Genomic DNA, 15799 nt, shown 5'->3' on the forward strand with positions numbered 1-15799 from the left:
GCTAGTTTCTTTGCATGGCTCGTTATTCTACTGTAATAGAACAGGTAGGCTACTGTGCTGGCTTTTTGTTTGTACTTTATAATTAACATCTTTTCATACTAAAGCCAGTCAGTGTTGTAGCAGGGCTTGGAGAAAAAACACACTTAGCTCTTAAAAAGGACCAGTGCACCGCAAAACATAAATGACTAGAAACCAGATAATATCAGTGCAGGTAGTTGGAAGGAAAATACAACTACATAAAACACTGTAATTCCAAGACGGAAATTATTATTATTGTTGTATTATTATTATTATTATTATTAATAATGAGAAACAGGCCAAACTAGATAGATTGGCTGAAAGCCTGCTGTAACCAATACGTTACGGCGGATTTGTCATTTGTTTAGCACCTGAGTCATTCTTTTTTTATTTTCAGATAGCCTTTTTAAAAGTTAGGCCTACTAGAAATTAGTATTGCAGAGCTGTTTTTTGAAAAATGTTCCTCCCGGGGGAGCATGCCCCCGGACCCCAGTAGTCAAATCTGCCCTCCCCCCCCAATGGCCAACTGCTTCCTACGCCCGCTACCAGCTAAAAGATCAGAGTCTGTCACTCAGCCTTATCAATCTCCTGCTATCTGCTGTGATGGGGTGATCTCACACCGAAAATGTGATTTCTCAAATCACGGATGTAAGCCCAAAATTATCTGATGACAATCGCAGCCTACAGTCGGAAAAAAACACAACATCGGATCTGGTTTTGTCACTGTTGTAATCGAGTGCAAAGTCTGTTTTGCTTAATAAAATGTATTATTATTATTTTAAAAAAGAGCGCAAACAGCAGCTACGCACTCAACCCTTTGACAATCTATGATTCAACCCATCCCACCACTCATCATATAAACCTCAACTTCTCTCTCCCTCCCTCCTTATCTTCAAGCCAATCTCAGTCTTAACGAGAAGCGACAGCCCGTGTGACATGCAGTGCAGACTCCGCCCAGCCGGTGCGTCAGTGATCCACCGGCAGCCCTTAAACGAGTGCACCCTCTGTCTCTTCTTAATATAAAAGTTGTTGAGCCTGGAGGGATACAGTAGCACAGGGCTTGAAGGACCCAGGGGAGGAGGGCGCACCTGTGTTCTCTAAAACTTACCTATGACCTAACCTCATGTAATCTACTGACTACATCAATATAATGAAAAACAACTTTATTGATTACTCAAAATATAAGAACAATATCAATTGAATGTGTAACAGAATAAAAATAGCAGATTACATTAAAAATGGAACATACAATTAGGAAAGTGTCAGTGTGTGTGTGTGTGTGTGTGTGTGTGTGTGTGTGTGTGTGTGTGTGTGTGTACTTGCTCAGTGGAAGTGGGGGCTTTTATCGGAAGTCATACCAAGGCTCGCCACATAAAACAATCAAGGGTGCAAGTATTACATCACGTTAGCCTACTGTAATTAGCTTTTTGTGTAGTTGTATTTTTTTATTTTTATTTAGTTAAGTAGTTTTACTTAAGTAGCCTATACATTTTTACGGAAGTAGCCTTTTGTACTTAGCTACATCGATCATATCCATTACAGAGGACAAACTTTGTAGGGTCTTCATAAGCAACAGAAACTGGACAATTATAAATTGTGGAGCCATTCGCAGTGGACAGCAAAGAAGAGAAGAGTAATCTGGCGTTACTTTATTTGTGCATTTTATTTTGTTATTTTCCAAAATTTCCATTGAAAATAATCTAGTTTGAACTCTTTCCTCTCGTTCTTTTAGTGTTGCATGGGAAAGATCACAGCTGACAACGTTCTCTTTTCTAAAAAGTAACTCAGTCACGTTTACTCTGAGTACATTTTAAATGAACTACTTTTTACTAACGTAGATTTTTACACCGGCATTTTTGCTTCTACTTAAGTAAATAACAACAATACTTCTACTTGAGTAGCCTATGACATTCTAGTCCTACTCTTCCCACCACTGTAATCAATGATATTATATATATATTATATATATATATTATATAACAGTCACTACGTTGGTCATCTACTACATAGGATTAATAGGCTAAAACAGAAATACTGGAAAGCGTAGCACAACAACAAAACCGTTAACCCTAACACATTGCTAAAACACTACCTGCAAGGCATCACGTTGCCTCGAAAAACAAACAAAAACAATAATGCAGGTAATTGCCGATGAAAATATCTGCTCAGTTTAATTCTGAGCGGATCAGAACAGCGCATACAGACAGACAGACATAGTTTTTTTTTTTCTTTCTTTAGACAGAGAGCTTGTGTAGGACCTCTGACGTCACACGAGGCTCTGACTTCCTCTGATGTAACCGATAAGTTCGATCTTAGAGTTCCATCTCTGGTTCATTCTCGCTTTGAGACGTCAGCAGCAGCAGGGCAGCCCCTAAGGTAATACAGCGCTTTTCCACTTGCCACCTGAACTTTACATTTTACAGGTTTATAGCACTAAATCTCAACTGATTCTTTTTATTTTCTTTGTCTTTTTCTCAAATTACTCTTACCTAGTTACACAGTTATTTTTATGCCTGTGTAATCAGATTGCCATGTTGCAGAATGATAAATTCCAATTCATAGTATTCCCATTCATATGTACAGTATTTCCTGCCAATATGGTGCTTGGTACAATATACGCACCTCATTAGCTTTGGCTGTCATTTGATTATAATCACCTGTTAATTTATTACAATCACCTGCTATTTACCTACTAAGATGATGTAATAGAATACTCTGAATATAGAGGCTGGCATAGATTCATACAGCACTATCCATTGAACCAGTTTCTTCTGATTATATTGTCTTGTGCCACAGAAGCAGATGATAGGCTGATGTAACTTTCACATAAAAAAAACACAAGACAAGCAAACAACAAACAGAATATAGAAGGAGTAATGTCATGTTAATTTCCACAGAAATCCATGGAAATATGAAGTCTCTGCAGCTTCTGTTTGTGTGCTGGTGCTCCAGCCTCTTTGCGGGGGCTTACTGCGCTGAAGGTACCGCTCACTTGAGGCATCCTGAACAGACAAAATGATGTTTAGCAAAATTATGTTTTCCCCTGAGCTATTTGTGCGAAATATTTTTGCGAGATTATGTTATGTCATGGCTCCTGTCATGACATGTGTCTTGTATTCGTGTGATCCATTTCTTCTCTTCATACATATGATCAATTTCGACAAGATTCCTTCACTTGTGTCCCATACGTGCCTTTCATCAACTGCAGTAGAAATTCAAAGAAGGCTCAAGGCAAATGTTATATCCTTTAATTATCATGCTATAATCTGATTACCATCTATGATTATTTTGAACATTTGAGTAATATATTGAAATATTCCACACAGTCTCTACAATGCTGTGACTGTCCTACACGTGTGTGTGTTACTTTTCAATATGTGTTGTGTCAATATATATTGTTATTAAGATATGTTATTATGGAAAGTTTTGCCCCAAACTAGACACAGAGATGTGTTGAAAATGACACAACCTTCTCATGAATGTGTATCTTTTCTTCCCACTTTCCAGCTGTAATTGATCACTATTCCTGCAAGACTGACTATTGGCTTACAATTACTTGTGTTTTGAACATCACTGGAGATCCTGCAGGACATACAAAGACCAATTACTCGCTGCATTTCGAATGGGATGTTGGGTAATTGCACTTTATCTCATTACATTGATGCAAAATGGTAAATTCCAGTATAGAGAAATTCATGTTCTCTCTTCCACAGAAAAGTCAAAATCAATTTCACCTGTCCACTTGTGAAGATGGATCATAGTTACAGCTGTACAGTTGCTGCAATCAAGACCTCCTACAGGACCTTCACGACTGATCATAGTTTAATCATACGCCTTTGTAATGAGACTGGCTGCCTAACTGTAACAGATGGGTTTGAGCCAGCACAGAACAGTAAGTATGAATTCATTGTAATTATATGTGTATACTGGGATGTGTGTTAATGTTTGCGCATGTGTCGTCTTTGCATGCAAGCATGTGGGTGTGTCTGTGTGTGTGTTGTTCAAAAATAATATATTTAATGTAATATTTCACCCACTTTTATAAGATTATTAATAGCACAACATTACAATAAATTATTTTATTTTCTAAAGGGCAGTCTTTAAAAAAGACCTCTGCAAATATTGTTTTTTTGTTTGTTTTTCTATGACTAGTTCAGCTAACACCTCCGCACGATGCTGTGGTCCAATGGACAGCAGAGAAATTCATCATTACTTGGAAAAGTGGGTATGAAAACCATCGCTACTTTAAACAACGAACAAAACAAAGCTGCATTCACTACGAACTCTCACTTCAAAAATCTTCCGGCATCGGCAATAAGGCAAGCTATGCTGTCAAAAACTGACATACTTTGATATCTTGCTTTGCTCTAATAAGATCTAACAATAATCTAAAAATCATCTTTTTTTCCCCAACTTTTTCTCAGGTTCACACGCTCGTCTCAGAAACCAATTCTACTTCAATTGAAAGATCTCAACTTGAACCACATACTAAATATTGCATCAAAGTGAAATCTCGAGTGAAGCCTTCTCTTACTGATTATGAAGCAATTTGGAGTGAATGGAGTGAACCGATATGTTGGACGACTGAACCCGCTGAAGGTAAAAAGCCATTTATTCTTCAGTGTAACGGCTTCATGGCACACTGGCTCAGTACTCCATTTGTCTCTCACTACACTTCAATGTACATGCTTGCTGCCACACTGTAAAGTATGGCATGCACATAGATGTTGCACATGGATGTGTAGAGTCTACAGTCTGCTGCATGTCTTGCACTGTGTGTGAGGTCTTGTGGTTCCTGTATTATGTGTCAGTCATGTTATGTGTATGTACTGTTAATCTATTTAGGTTGCTGAGTTGTTTCAGCACCAAAATTACCAAGAATTTTCAAGTACTTAGTGAGTAAAGTGAGTCTGAATCTGATAGACCAGCAGCTCCCCTCAAACAAAGCATTTATCTTTTCCAACACCGCCTACATAGAACAATAGAATCAGATTTTGGACATCACCCACCTAAATGTCTTACTGTCATATCTGTAGTATGCCTCACTAATTATGTGCTGTTACCTAGAACCTGACCCTGACCCTGAACAAGAAAATATATTACTCATCTTGATCAAGTCTGTGGGCCCAGTATGTGTGATTGTAGCAGTCCTGCTGTTTATATTCTACAACCCCGCCACAAGGTAACTGGTCTGTAGCTCAAAATGTTGGTGATCTAGGAATTTAAGCTTATTCTGCTGTTGTACTCATTTTTCAGCTCTGGATAACTGTGTCAGCTACATGCCTAAATTGTAAAATATAACTTTCTAATCATGATGTGTACTGCAGAATGAAGATAAAAACTCTGTTCCACACACCATCCCCGGCCCCTTTCTTCCAACCTCTATTTCAAGAACACAAAGGCAATCTCCAGGTGAGCTGTTAAGCCAACTCCACTTTTCTACGGTCTCCATTAACAACAGAATGTAACTTAGCAGTCACTTTTACAGGAAGATTGTACTATATTAAAGCTACAATACCCCACAGGGTGTTCTTATTATAGGTAAGACAGTGATGCGGTCGTCAGCAGTAATCACAGTGAAGTCCTCAAAGATGTTTTGGCTTTCAATTCAGTTCAGTTCAGTTCAGTTCAATTCAATTCAATTCAATTCAATTCAATTCAATTCAATTCAATTCAATTCAATTCAATTCAATTCAGTTCAGTTCAATTTAACTTTATTGTACCAGAGTGGAAGTTCTCCTTTCAGCCAAAGGCCTAATTAGCATAAAACCAATAAAGATAAGAGCATACAAAAGCACAAGACACAAGGGACATAAGTTATGAAGATCATCTATCCATAGAACAGCATTTGTAGCGTTCATACATCAGTTATCAACACTGGCTGAAAAGTTTTATTCAAATAAGTATACATGTATAAGGAGAAAACAAGGAAGATTGCCAGCTAGCATCCTGGTTACCAAACGAGTTGGCATAGCAGCCAGTATGGGAATTTTTTGTATTTATAGTGATGAATCATGTATTTAGTTTTCACATATAGGTTATGTGTATGTTGTAATATCAGTAAGTTCTTCCTGCCACCCAGCCAAAGACCCAATGGAAATAAGTCATGTGACTTTAACATGCCGCCCTGTGGTTATAGTCCTGTATTCTTGTTGATGAATTCTAGAGTATCACATAAAGTAAATCAATCAATCAACAGCATGTCTCAATGCTATTGTATTTACAGGAATGGCTTTCACCTCGAGGCAATGTTATATTACAATACAAGACAGACGAAATTGTGACAACCGATGCTTTGATTATTGTGCCGAAACCCATCACAAAGGACCAGGAGCTGCAGGACTGCTCAGTAACACAGCTGATGTTCACTCAGTGTCAGACTTCTTATGTCGGCTTACCTGGGATGGATGGGGCCCCCCTTCATTTAACTGGAAACTGTCAAGCGGACACGTCTTACACTCAGCTCCCCTGCGCCGCCCTGAAGTTCAGTTTCGAGGAGCTGGCTGTTGTCACCTCTTCGCCTGAAGACTTCCTGGACACCAGCCGGACCGACTCGGGCTGCGGGAGCGAGGATCTGACCCAAAGCCCAGAGTGCAGCTTGCCGAGCAGTCCTGTACCTACTAGCCTACCGCAATGCCTCTGTGATGATTACTGCATTCTTAACAAAACAGCAGCAGGCCTCATTCCCGTTTTACTAAAGGAAGTAGCCTAGATGTTCCACCCGCATCCCTGCAGAAGGATGAGAGCTAAGAATCAGAAATGATCCGGTCAGCTGGTTTGTGGAAAGAGAGCTGACTTAGACTCGTAACCCTGATGAGAATGGGCAAGGCATTCTCGCTGTATATTACACCAAGGAAAGGCTCACAATCAAGCACACCCTTACTAATGTACGCACACAAGTACAGACACACACACACACTCGCTTTGTTATTGTGGATGTGTTCCAGTTGGTGCTTTTCTTATATGTAGAATTAAGCCGAGGCAGCAGGCAGGTTATTTGTTGTCCTTTTGCCTTGAATTTCCTCCAAGCCCAATCAATATATTCCACTGTCCCTCTTTTTGTGGTGTAAACATGACATGGCATGACATGACTGCCACTGCTTTAGCTAAGCTCCACTTGTGTTAGTACCATACTGACTGCAGGAGGCTACTGTACATCATGGCGATGTAGCTGACGTTCACTTCAACTTTCTATGAAATGTATTTTTGTGTAGCCAAACTTTTCTCTTTACTTTGTTTCCATGCCATGTTTTTAATACCTGCACATTTCAATAAAGATTCATTAATCATCTCTAAATGCCAGTGGGAGGGGAGTTTTTGTTCCAAAATAGAGTTTGGGTCGGAAAGTGAGTTTTGAAAGACAAAAATCTGAACATCACTGATGTTCACTGTAATCACTGATTCAGTTGGTATTGATCAACAACCCTATCGACCCCACACAGATACAGGCTATAGTGTAATGGTCATTTTATGCCATGGGGCAGTAAAAATCTGATTTATTGCACCTTTAATTTAATTGTTCACAAACAGTGTGTGTTGGATGAGGCTGTTCTAGTAAAAGCATCACAAAATAATTTCTGGCCTTGATACAATGTAAAATAAGAAAGACTAAACAGTTTTTTTGAGCCACACGCAGTTTGTGAAGGCAACTCGAACCGGTATTTAGAATAATTCAGCAAACATCCTGCATTTGGCGGTAGTGCGCATTTTGGCTTGCCAATCGCAATAATGCACAAAAGAGGAAGAGGGACAAGACCAAGCAGAAGCATATCCATTGGCTTGAATTTGTTTTCTTTCCTCATGGGTATTTTATTTTCTTTGAGCAAAGCGTCAGAGAGCGTTTTAGCAATTTTAAGCCATTGGCACCAGATTATCACTGTGGATGTTTTCTGCTTTTGTCGTTGGTCGGTCGTTTGCAGCCAAGTGAGCAAAACAGAGAGAAGTATTATCATCTTACAGTGTTGAGTGACTAATAACGATGAATAACAACCTGACTGTCCGTGGAATGCACCCACGTTTGCATAACGAGGACGCATCTGTAATTGAAAATGCCATTAGAGCAGCAGTAAACACTGTACTGAACGTGATGTGCGGTGCCAGCAGCTGCAGAGGGACTGAAGATCAGAGGATGGTGGCAGACGGGGATAAAGAGATCAGGAGCCTCGAGTGCAAGTTAGAGAAAAGTGAAAGCGAATTGAAAATATTACGTCTACACAGAAAATAGACTTTGTCGCGGTGTCGCCGGCGCGTCTATGGCCAGGTTCAAGGGAAGGGAAAGGGAAAACTTTGGTGAAGCTGTCAACCGCGGAAATGAAACAAGAGAGCCCACGTGTGAAGTGAAGCTCTCGTGCAAGTAGGCCTATTAAAACTGAAATTAATTGTTAAGTGTGTGAGTGAGCACAGCTAAACGAAGAATAATAAGTGCCACCACCACAGCTTCACCTCGCCACCCACACACGTTTACTCTCTCGCTCTCTCTCTCTCTCACACACACACACACACACACACACACACACACACACACACACACACACACACACACACACACACACACACACACAGGTGGTTGGAGGGACCCGCCCACTGACTTTCCTCAGTTTATCTCTTCATCAGGAGTTGGTGGAAGAAGAACTCCTCCACAAATTTCCTCCAAGTGCCACAACACATCATCCCCGCCGGCCTGTCCCAGCCAGCACGCCTCTGCCTCTCTTTCATCTGAGGCTGCAGGGGCTTCAGAGGGAACTGATGTTAGAGGAGCCTTCTGATAGGCTATTGAGACAGTCATGAAATGGGAAGTAGGCTATGTGAGGGAAGTTTACTGGACCACAGTGAGGGTCGGTGGGGAGCAGAGTGTCAGCACAGAGAATAAACGGCAAGAAAAACTAAAGCAGGGTTTCTACACAAGGCTGGGGGAAAATAAAGGGCTTGAAAAGTTTCAGGTGACGTAACGCACCCCCTGGCGGCCATATGGGGGCATGGTCCTCAACTCTTTGGCAACATCAGCTGTGAGCAGCTGATTGTGTTTCGAAGTCAGGGTCGGGGCCGTTTGAACTGAACTGAGAATGCATAGTAAATTACAATTCAGTCGCTTAAGTTGGAATTGGAATTGGAATGTCACCCAGCTCTAAGGAAACAGAATTGAATTCCATTAAATTCCATTAAATTCCACTTCTAAGAGAGTTTGTCTTGACTCGCTAAACATTATAAATCAAACATTATGAATCAAATAAAAGACAGTTAAATCAAATACATTCAATCATAATGTAGGCTATGTGTAGTGATTACATGTTATGTATCAAATACCAGCTGAAAGGAACCATTAACATTTTATGATATTCAGTATTGATAATATAGGCTATAACACTATGTGTAATCTCAGGTATGTGTTAAGAAAAAACAAATAAACATGGAATTTCACGGAATTTCATTGAATTAAATTCAACTTCCTGAAATTCCAATTCAGTCCCAATTCTGTAGGTTTTTTCAGATTCCAATTTCAATTACACATTTGAATTGGAATTCATGAGTTCATTCATGAATAGGCCCTTTCCACATCGTCATGGTAACAGCTTCCACATTGAGAAACCGGTGCATTACAACTTCCTGTTGCCAGCTATAGCCTTCACTAAATCACTCCACAACCAAAAGTACAAAGACTTGCTGACCTGTTTTCAGTGACTCCTGGATCTAAACTGAACGGCTACAAGTTCCCTCTTTGATTATGAAAGTGAGTTTTAGCTTCAGTTTCTCCTCGTCTGCTGTCATCTCTTGGCAGTCATCACCTCATTTGCATAACATTATTACATTATGTCTCTAGTGCTAGTAACCATTACCATTTTGTTGTTTTTGTTATCACACAGGAAGTTGTGACGCACCGGTTTCTCAATCTGGAAGCTGTAACCATGACAATGTGAAAAGGGCCTCAACCCTGTTTCATACCGTATGATTATTTTGCACAACAACAAATATCACAATACATAAAATACCAGTGGAAGTATTGTGTTTTGAAAAGGTAGCATGTGTAAGAACCATACTATTGATCTTTGTTTTTTAATGAACCAATCCAATATGTGTTGAAATAATACAATAGCTAGGTAATACAATGTGTCAAAGATGTGTTCCTATAACATGGTGTTTCATTTTTCAACACATTTATATTCAATTCACATTCAATTAAATTACATCAAGTCACATTACATCCAATTCACTTTTTAAATTATTGTGCTGTTTTTGTGATTGTGGAATCGAGTAGGCCTATTGTAGACCAGTGGTTCTCAACGTGGGGTCTAGGGACCACCAGGGGTCCTTGAAGACGTTCTAGAGGAATGAATATATTTGATACAGAGACAGTGAGAGCTGCTATTTTTTTTAAAGACACATCTACACCATGAAACTTTCTGTACACATGTATGGCCTTCTGTTGACTTCTTAATGTGAATATGATACACTTTTGCACATCATATTGCTTTAAATCTTAAACTTCTTTCTTCTGTTTTCCCATATATTTCCCATATAGGCTTACTATTCTTTTGTATTATCTCTAACTATACATTTCATAATGTTTCCACTATTTCATACTATATACATGTTTTCATATTTAAGTAGGCTAAGCAATCGAATCTGTTAGTAACACCTCCATATTCTTTCCCATACATGTTTATATTTGTGCTTATAATCTATTTCTCTTTTTCCCCAGCAGTATCCTATTTTGCTGCTGCAACGACCCAATTTCCCCACGGGGACCAATAAAGCTTAATTGTAGTTGAGCTGCCAATGTAACCACCAGGTGGCGCTGTGGCCTCCGGTCCACCTGAAGGGGTAAAATACCAGAGAAGAAGAAGACACAGGAAGCAAGCAGCATCCCTGGCTCGCTGTGTTGATGTTTTCGTGTTTTACATTGTAGAAAAGCCTCAGATTCCTGTATTATTTCTAAGGCGAACTACTTTGCATGTTTTTTTTATTTACGAGTGTGTGTATTTGAATAACGTCGACTCAGTGTGGCGCAGCGACGTATCCTCACATCCTTGTAGGCTGCCCGTTTAGCTTGCTAACGTCAAACAGCTGATGTGAAAGATGAATTTAGTTCAGAACCGAACTATGCATCCACACCTGCGCGACGAGGAAGCTCTTGTGATCGAAAACGCGATCAGACTAGCGATAGATTCAATCATAAACGTGCTGTACAGTGTCAACAGTGCCAGGACGCACGAATACCAAAGGATGGTGGCCGACAGGGACAAAGAGATCCAACGGCTGGAGTGCAGAGCGAAGGAGATTGAACGTGAGCTGCAGGTTCTGCGGCGACAGGGACGCACATGTGGACTGTTTGGAAATGAACACATCCTCGACAGCTCACACACCTCCAATGAGCCTCAGCAGGAGGAGCAGAGCAGTTTTGAGCCCAGCTGCATTGACAGTGAGATGACAACAGAGCAAGAGTGTGAAATGAGCATCTCATGTGAGTAAGCTTTAATAATAATCATAATAATAACAACTAGGGATGGGATGATATGCTAGAATGCTAGAATGTAAACAGCAATGTAAAAATGTTGTTACAAGGTGCACATGCTATAATTTCGATGGAGAGCTTGTGAAATTGTGATGGGCAAGCCACCTCATTTGTGATTACTAGAATAAAATGGAGCTAATATTGATTCATTTTTCTGGTCCACGATACATATTGTCACTTTTTTGCATTGCGATATATTGAATTTCGATATATCGCCCCATCCCTAATAATAACTTTCTTTATAGAGCACTTTTCAAAAAAGTGCTTTGCAACCAAAAATTAAATATATATAGCTAAGAAAAAAAAAACATCTTTAACACAACAGCAATCTACTTAATCTACTTATGGCAGCAGTCATAAGTAGATTCAAAATAATCAAATTCATTCAAAGCAACCCTGAAAAAGTGGGTTTTTAAGAGTGATTTAAAGAAGACAGTATTGGCAAACCTGCTACTTCCAGGTTGCTACTACCAGGATGAGAGTATGTTGAGGATGAGTGCAAGATATTATTCACTGATTAAAAAGTGTCTGTTTCAGAAACTTGGCTGATGCAGTTTAATTGTTTTTTTTGTTTTGTTTTTGTCGTCTCACTCCACAGTAGGCCTTTTCGCAAGACCTCCTTCACACTTCTCTTCCCAAAGCCACGAGTCGGCTCCCCCGTCATCTCCCAGCAGGACGGGCCTGGACCGGACCTGCACCTCGCACTCCTCAGAGGTGTCGGGCGTGTCAGAGGGGACAAGAAATCTGCCCGCATCACCCGGCAACCTGATCGTAAAAGAGGAGCCTTGTGATATCGATACAGTCTTAATCAAGTGGGAAATGAGTGAGCAGAGGTTCGAGGACTGTCAGGAGAGCGCAGGCGCTCCGTGTCAGGACGAACCGAGTCCCAGCGTGAAAAGTAAAATACTCTTAAGTTATTTCCAGTCATTTCTGTTATTTGTTAACATTCTAAGGACTTGAGTATTTTTTTTTTTTACATCTGTTGTCTGGGTGATGTGGCTTTGATGCTTGCACACCCTATTGAGTGCTTGTAATGTCACTGATCTAGGTTTAAACTTATTCTACTGTTGCATTTAGTGCATGTAACTCAAGAGAAGAGCCTCAGCCAACTGCCATTAATGTAAAAAGCTGTTAGCATGGTGATACTGCTGTTGCATGATTGTGAAGGTGTTCATCCCTTTTGACTCCTTTAGGAAGACTTGAAAACAGAGAGAGAATAAAGAAGTTCAGGGAGAAACTTTATGCAGATCCAGACAGACACCATGCAATCAAGGAGGGAGAACGCCTGAGGTGGGTTACACTGCAGATACAGACCAGCCAACAGGATACTTATGGGCTGGGCTTGTGTGGGCTTATTATAGAATAAGATTCTAACTTAATATGATTAAATACAACCGGCAAACACCCCCCCATCCCCACCCCACCTGCTCTATAAATAGTGCATGATAAGAAGAGGATGTAGTGAAACACAAGGACCTCAAAGGAAGTGTCATTTTCAAATTGTGCATGTCCATTCTTTAAAGATAAGTTTATTTGTTCAAGGTGGAGTGTATTGGTCAGTTCACTGAGCCCTAATTTGACAGTAGACATTTATTTCTTCTTCCAAAACATCAAACATTTTTAGCTCTAATTAAACCATAGGAAAGAATGTGTGTTCTCTTTAATATGGATGTGTGTTCTGGCACTCCCAGTACAATTAGGATAGGATCTGGTTCAATATGGACAAGTAGTTCTGCAAATACATTCTCACTCCTTGACCTCCTCAGGAATGGCAAGAGGAGCGTGCCGATGTCGGAGCTGCCGGAGGAGGCCCAGAGGCAGAAGAGGGCAGCGTGGAGAGCGGCGTCTAGGCGGTATTACGCCCGGAAAGTGGCCCGCCAGCAGGCAGGCCCCGCACACCACGGCCCCTTCCCCCACGCCACAGACTCTCCATGTCTGCTGCCAGTCTCTTTTGTGGATAAGAGGAAGAGGACACTGATATCTGAATTGCCTGAAGCGACCCAGACCGTGCAGAGGGAGGCGTGGAGGGTGGCGTCCAGGAGGTACTACGCCCGGAAAACGTCTCGCCTCCAGACCGACCCCGCGCAACTCACCCACCTGCTCCAGAACGCGAAGCCGTCCGGGGAAACCGCGGGGCCGAGCGGAGGCGGATCACATGCTAACAGTGGGGGACTTGGAGGAATAATGTGTAGTTGATAGACAGTAATGCAGTTTGAGGTTGAGTTCATGCTGGGTTTTCTATTTTGCATAAGGAGAGCTTCATGTCAGTGTGTCAAACGACGTAGGATAATGAACGGACCATGGGGATGTTTGTATTTTGTAATATTTTCTGTTGAGATGTACTGACGGTGATATGAGATTTGTCTCAGATCTTCCAGTCTGGTGAGAATGCTGTGAAATTGGTCATTTGAAATGGAAAGCTTGCATTGGTGTTTTTTCATGGTTTAATTATTATTTAATTATTAATCTATGAGTCACTGAGGACACACATCCAGTGTTCACATTATTCACATTACAAAACCATGTTGTTACTAACTTTTCAGTGTTAGTTTTATTCTTTTTTTTCATTTGGACTTTATTTTGTATATCACACTGCATGCCTGTACAAAATGCTTGTTACAAATAAAGCTTGATTGAATGAATAAATTTAATCTGAGGAGCCAATGTGAAGTCATTGTACACACTGTCACTCATGTCAGAACAGCCCTATCAATTTGGCGCCCCCTGGAGTCCAATTTACAGTCATTTCATTAAAATCACACAGCACCAGTCATGATATATGAGCTTGAACCAACATCTTGAACATCTCTTCATGATGCTATCAATTGGTGATCAATTACCAATTAATTAAATTAAAATTTCACTGACAAAAATCCAAACACTTCTTTAAAGTTAATAGTATTTTTTTTTGTGAATCATCAAGTAGATATAATTACCAGTGAATGAAAACTAGGCTACTTTCCCCCTAACATTTAGGATAATTACAGTTCAACCAAACAAGTATCTTTCAAAGGGAAATGCCAAGAAAATAAAATACCACACTGGTCAAAACTGCACAAATTCCCGTAGGAATCAAATAATCTTGTCATTAAATTCAAACAATTTCGTCTGTGATTCTACTAACATTCATTTTATCAGGAGGTATCAGCCAAGTATTTGAGTCCCTGCAGTTAAACCTGAAGCAATATGACCTTATGGACTCAAATAAAGGGTTTGTTGTTTTAAAACTGAGTTGTTTTATGGAACTCATGCACAAATGATGAAAAACATAAAACATTATTTTTTAAATATAATTTTATTTAAACATTTACAATTCACATATCAAATACTGTGAACTCGTGGATTCACATGCTCATTGTATTTATCAATGTATTTATGTAGTGTACTGTTGCTGCATCACGTGACATGCATTCAGGTGATGTAATCGGGGTATTAAGGTTTCTCCAAATAAACACTGACTGAAGAAGAGACATAACTAACCACGAATAAAACGTTTTCTAGATCCTTTGCTGCAGTGCATCTTATTTGACTAGATATTATAATGAGGTAGCCTGTCTCTCCTGGAGATTTGTTTTTTTTTTTTAGCTCTATGCCTCCTGCCTTCTGTATTCTCTCCTAAAGTCGTTGTTGTGGGTTGTCACAGCCTCACACTGTCAACAAACCCCTCCTGCCCCCAAGGGCGTCTTCAACAAAGGTGGTGTGTTCACCCAGCCTCAATATTGCGCATTTTGACCGCCGGGCGCACAGCTGATCTTACACAAGGCAAGGCTAACGGTGTGGTTACTACAGTATTATCGGGGACTTGTGTGCTGTGACTATTTCCCTCGTTGTGAATTCAGTCTGAAATGTGATCTGCCTGACAGCTGCTGCGGCAAACGCGCAGTAGAGACAGGCGCGCGTCAGGCTGCAGCTCCGGCTGTGCTTTGGTAGCCTAAATTGTGGCACTGACTGCTGTAGGCTACACATATTCCTGTGTATTTTACAAGCAATAAGGTTTGCGTCGCTGTGGGCAGCCGTTGCTGAGCAGGTATGGGAAGGATTTTGTCGTTTTCAGCGGACACTCGCGTTTTATTCCAATATTTTTCTCCAGTTTCCACTAAAACTCGCAGGGTGGAGTGGGCTTTTGTATCGCTGTTGCCTGAGGCTTTAGCGTTACAGAATGGGGATGTGGGGTCTTCCCTCCTGGAGGCTCAGGTCTGGACACGCAGGAAAGCAAACGCCTATTCTGTTTTTTCAGTATCTGCTGTTGAACTAGACCTATACATCACCTCA

At 40.5% G+C, this 15799-nt stretch overlaps 1 protein-coding gene and 1 long non-coding RNA gene across 2 annotated transcripts; both read left to right on the plus strand.

The window, feature by feature from the left end:
- The first annotated feature begins 5102 nt into the window (after positions 1-5102).
- LOC139917948 (uncharacterized) lies at positions 5103-7274 on the plus strand. The gene is made up of 3 exons (XR_011784944.2): positions 5103-5200; positions 5346-5430; positions 6245-7274. It is a non-coding gene; the product is annotated as an uncharacterized LOC139917948 (long non-coding RNA).
- A 3615-nt stretch (positions 7275-10889) lies between these two features.
- On the plus strand, positions 10890-14115 carry LOC139917944 (uncharacterized). The gene is made up of 4 exons (XM_071907180.2): positions 10890-11476; positions 12126-12425; positions 12721-12817; positions 13294-14115. The coding sequence occupies exons 1-4, from the start codon at positions 11092-11094 to the stop codon at positions 13721-13723; spliced, it is 1212 nt and encodes a 403-aa protein (XP_071763281.1). The 5' UTR covers positions 10890-11091; the 3' UTR covers positions 13724-14115.
- The last annotated feature ends 1684 nt before the right edge of the window (positions 14116-15799 follow it).

Source organism: Centroberyx gerrardi, chromosome 12, assembly GCF_048128805.1.
Source record: "Centroberyx gerrardi isolate f3 chromosome 12, fCenGer3.hap1.cur.20231027, whole genome shotgun sequence".
NCBI classification, from domain to species: Eukaryota; Metazoa; Chordata; class Actinopteri; order Beryciformes; family Berycidae; genus Centroberyx; species Centroberyx gerrardi.

Bases quoted from the DNA above. Each gene is read 5' to 3' on its own strand.
- LOC139917944 (XM_071907180.2), top strand. From the start codon at position 11,092: ATGAATTTAGTTCAGAACCGAACTATGCATCCACACCTGCGCGACGAG. The intron at 12,426-12,720 runs GTAAAATACTCT...TGACTCCTTTAG, and splicing joins ACCGAGTCCCAGCGTGAAAA to GAAGACTTGAAAACAGAGAG. The intron at 12,818-13,293 runs GTGGGTTACACT...TGACCTCCTCAG, and splicing joins AAGGAGGGAGAACGCCTGAG to GAATGGCAAGAGGAGCGTGC.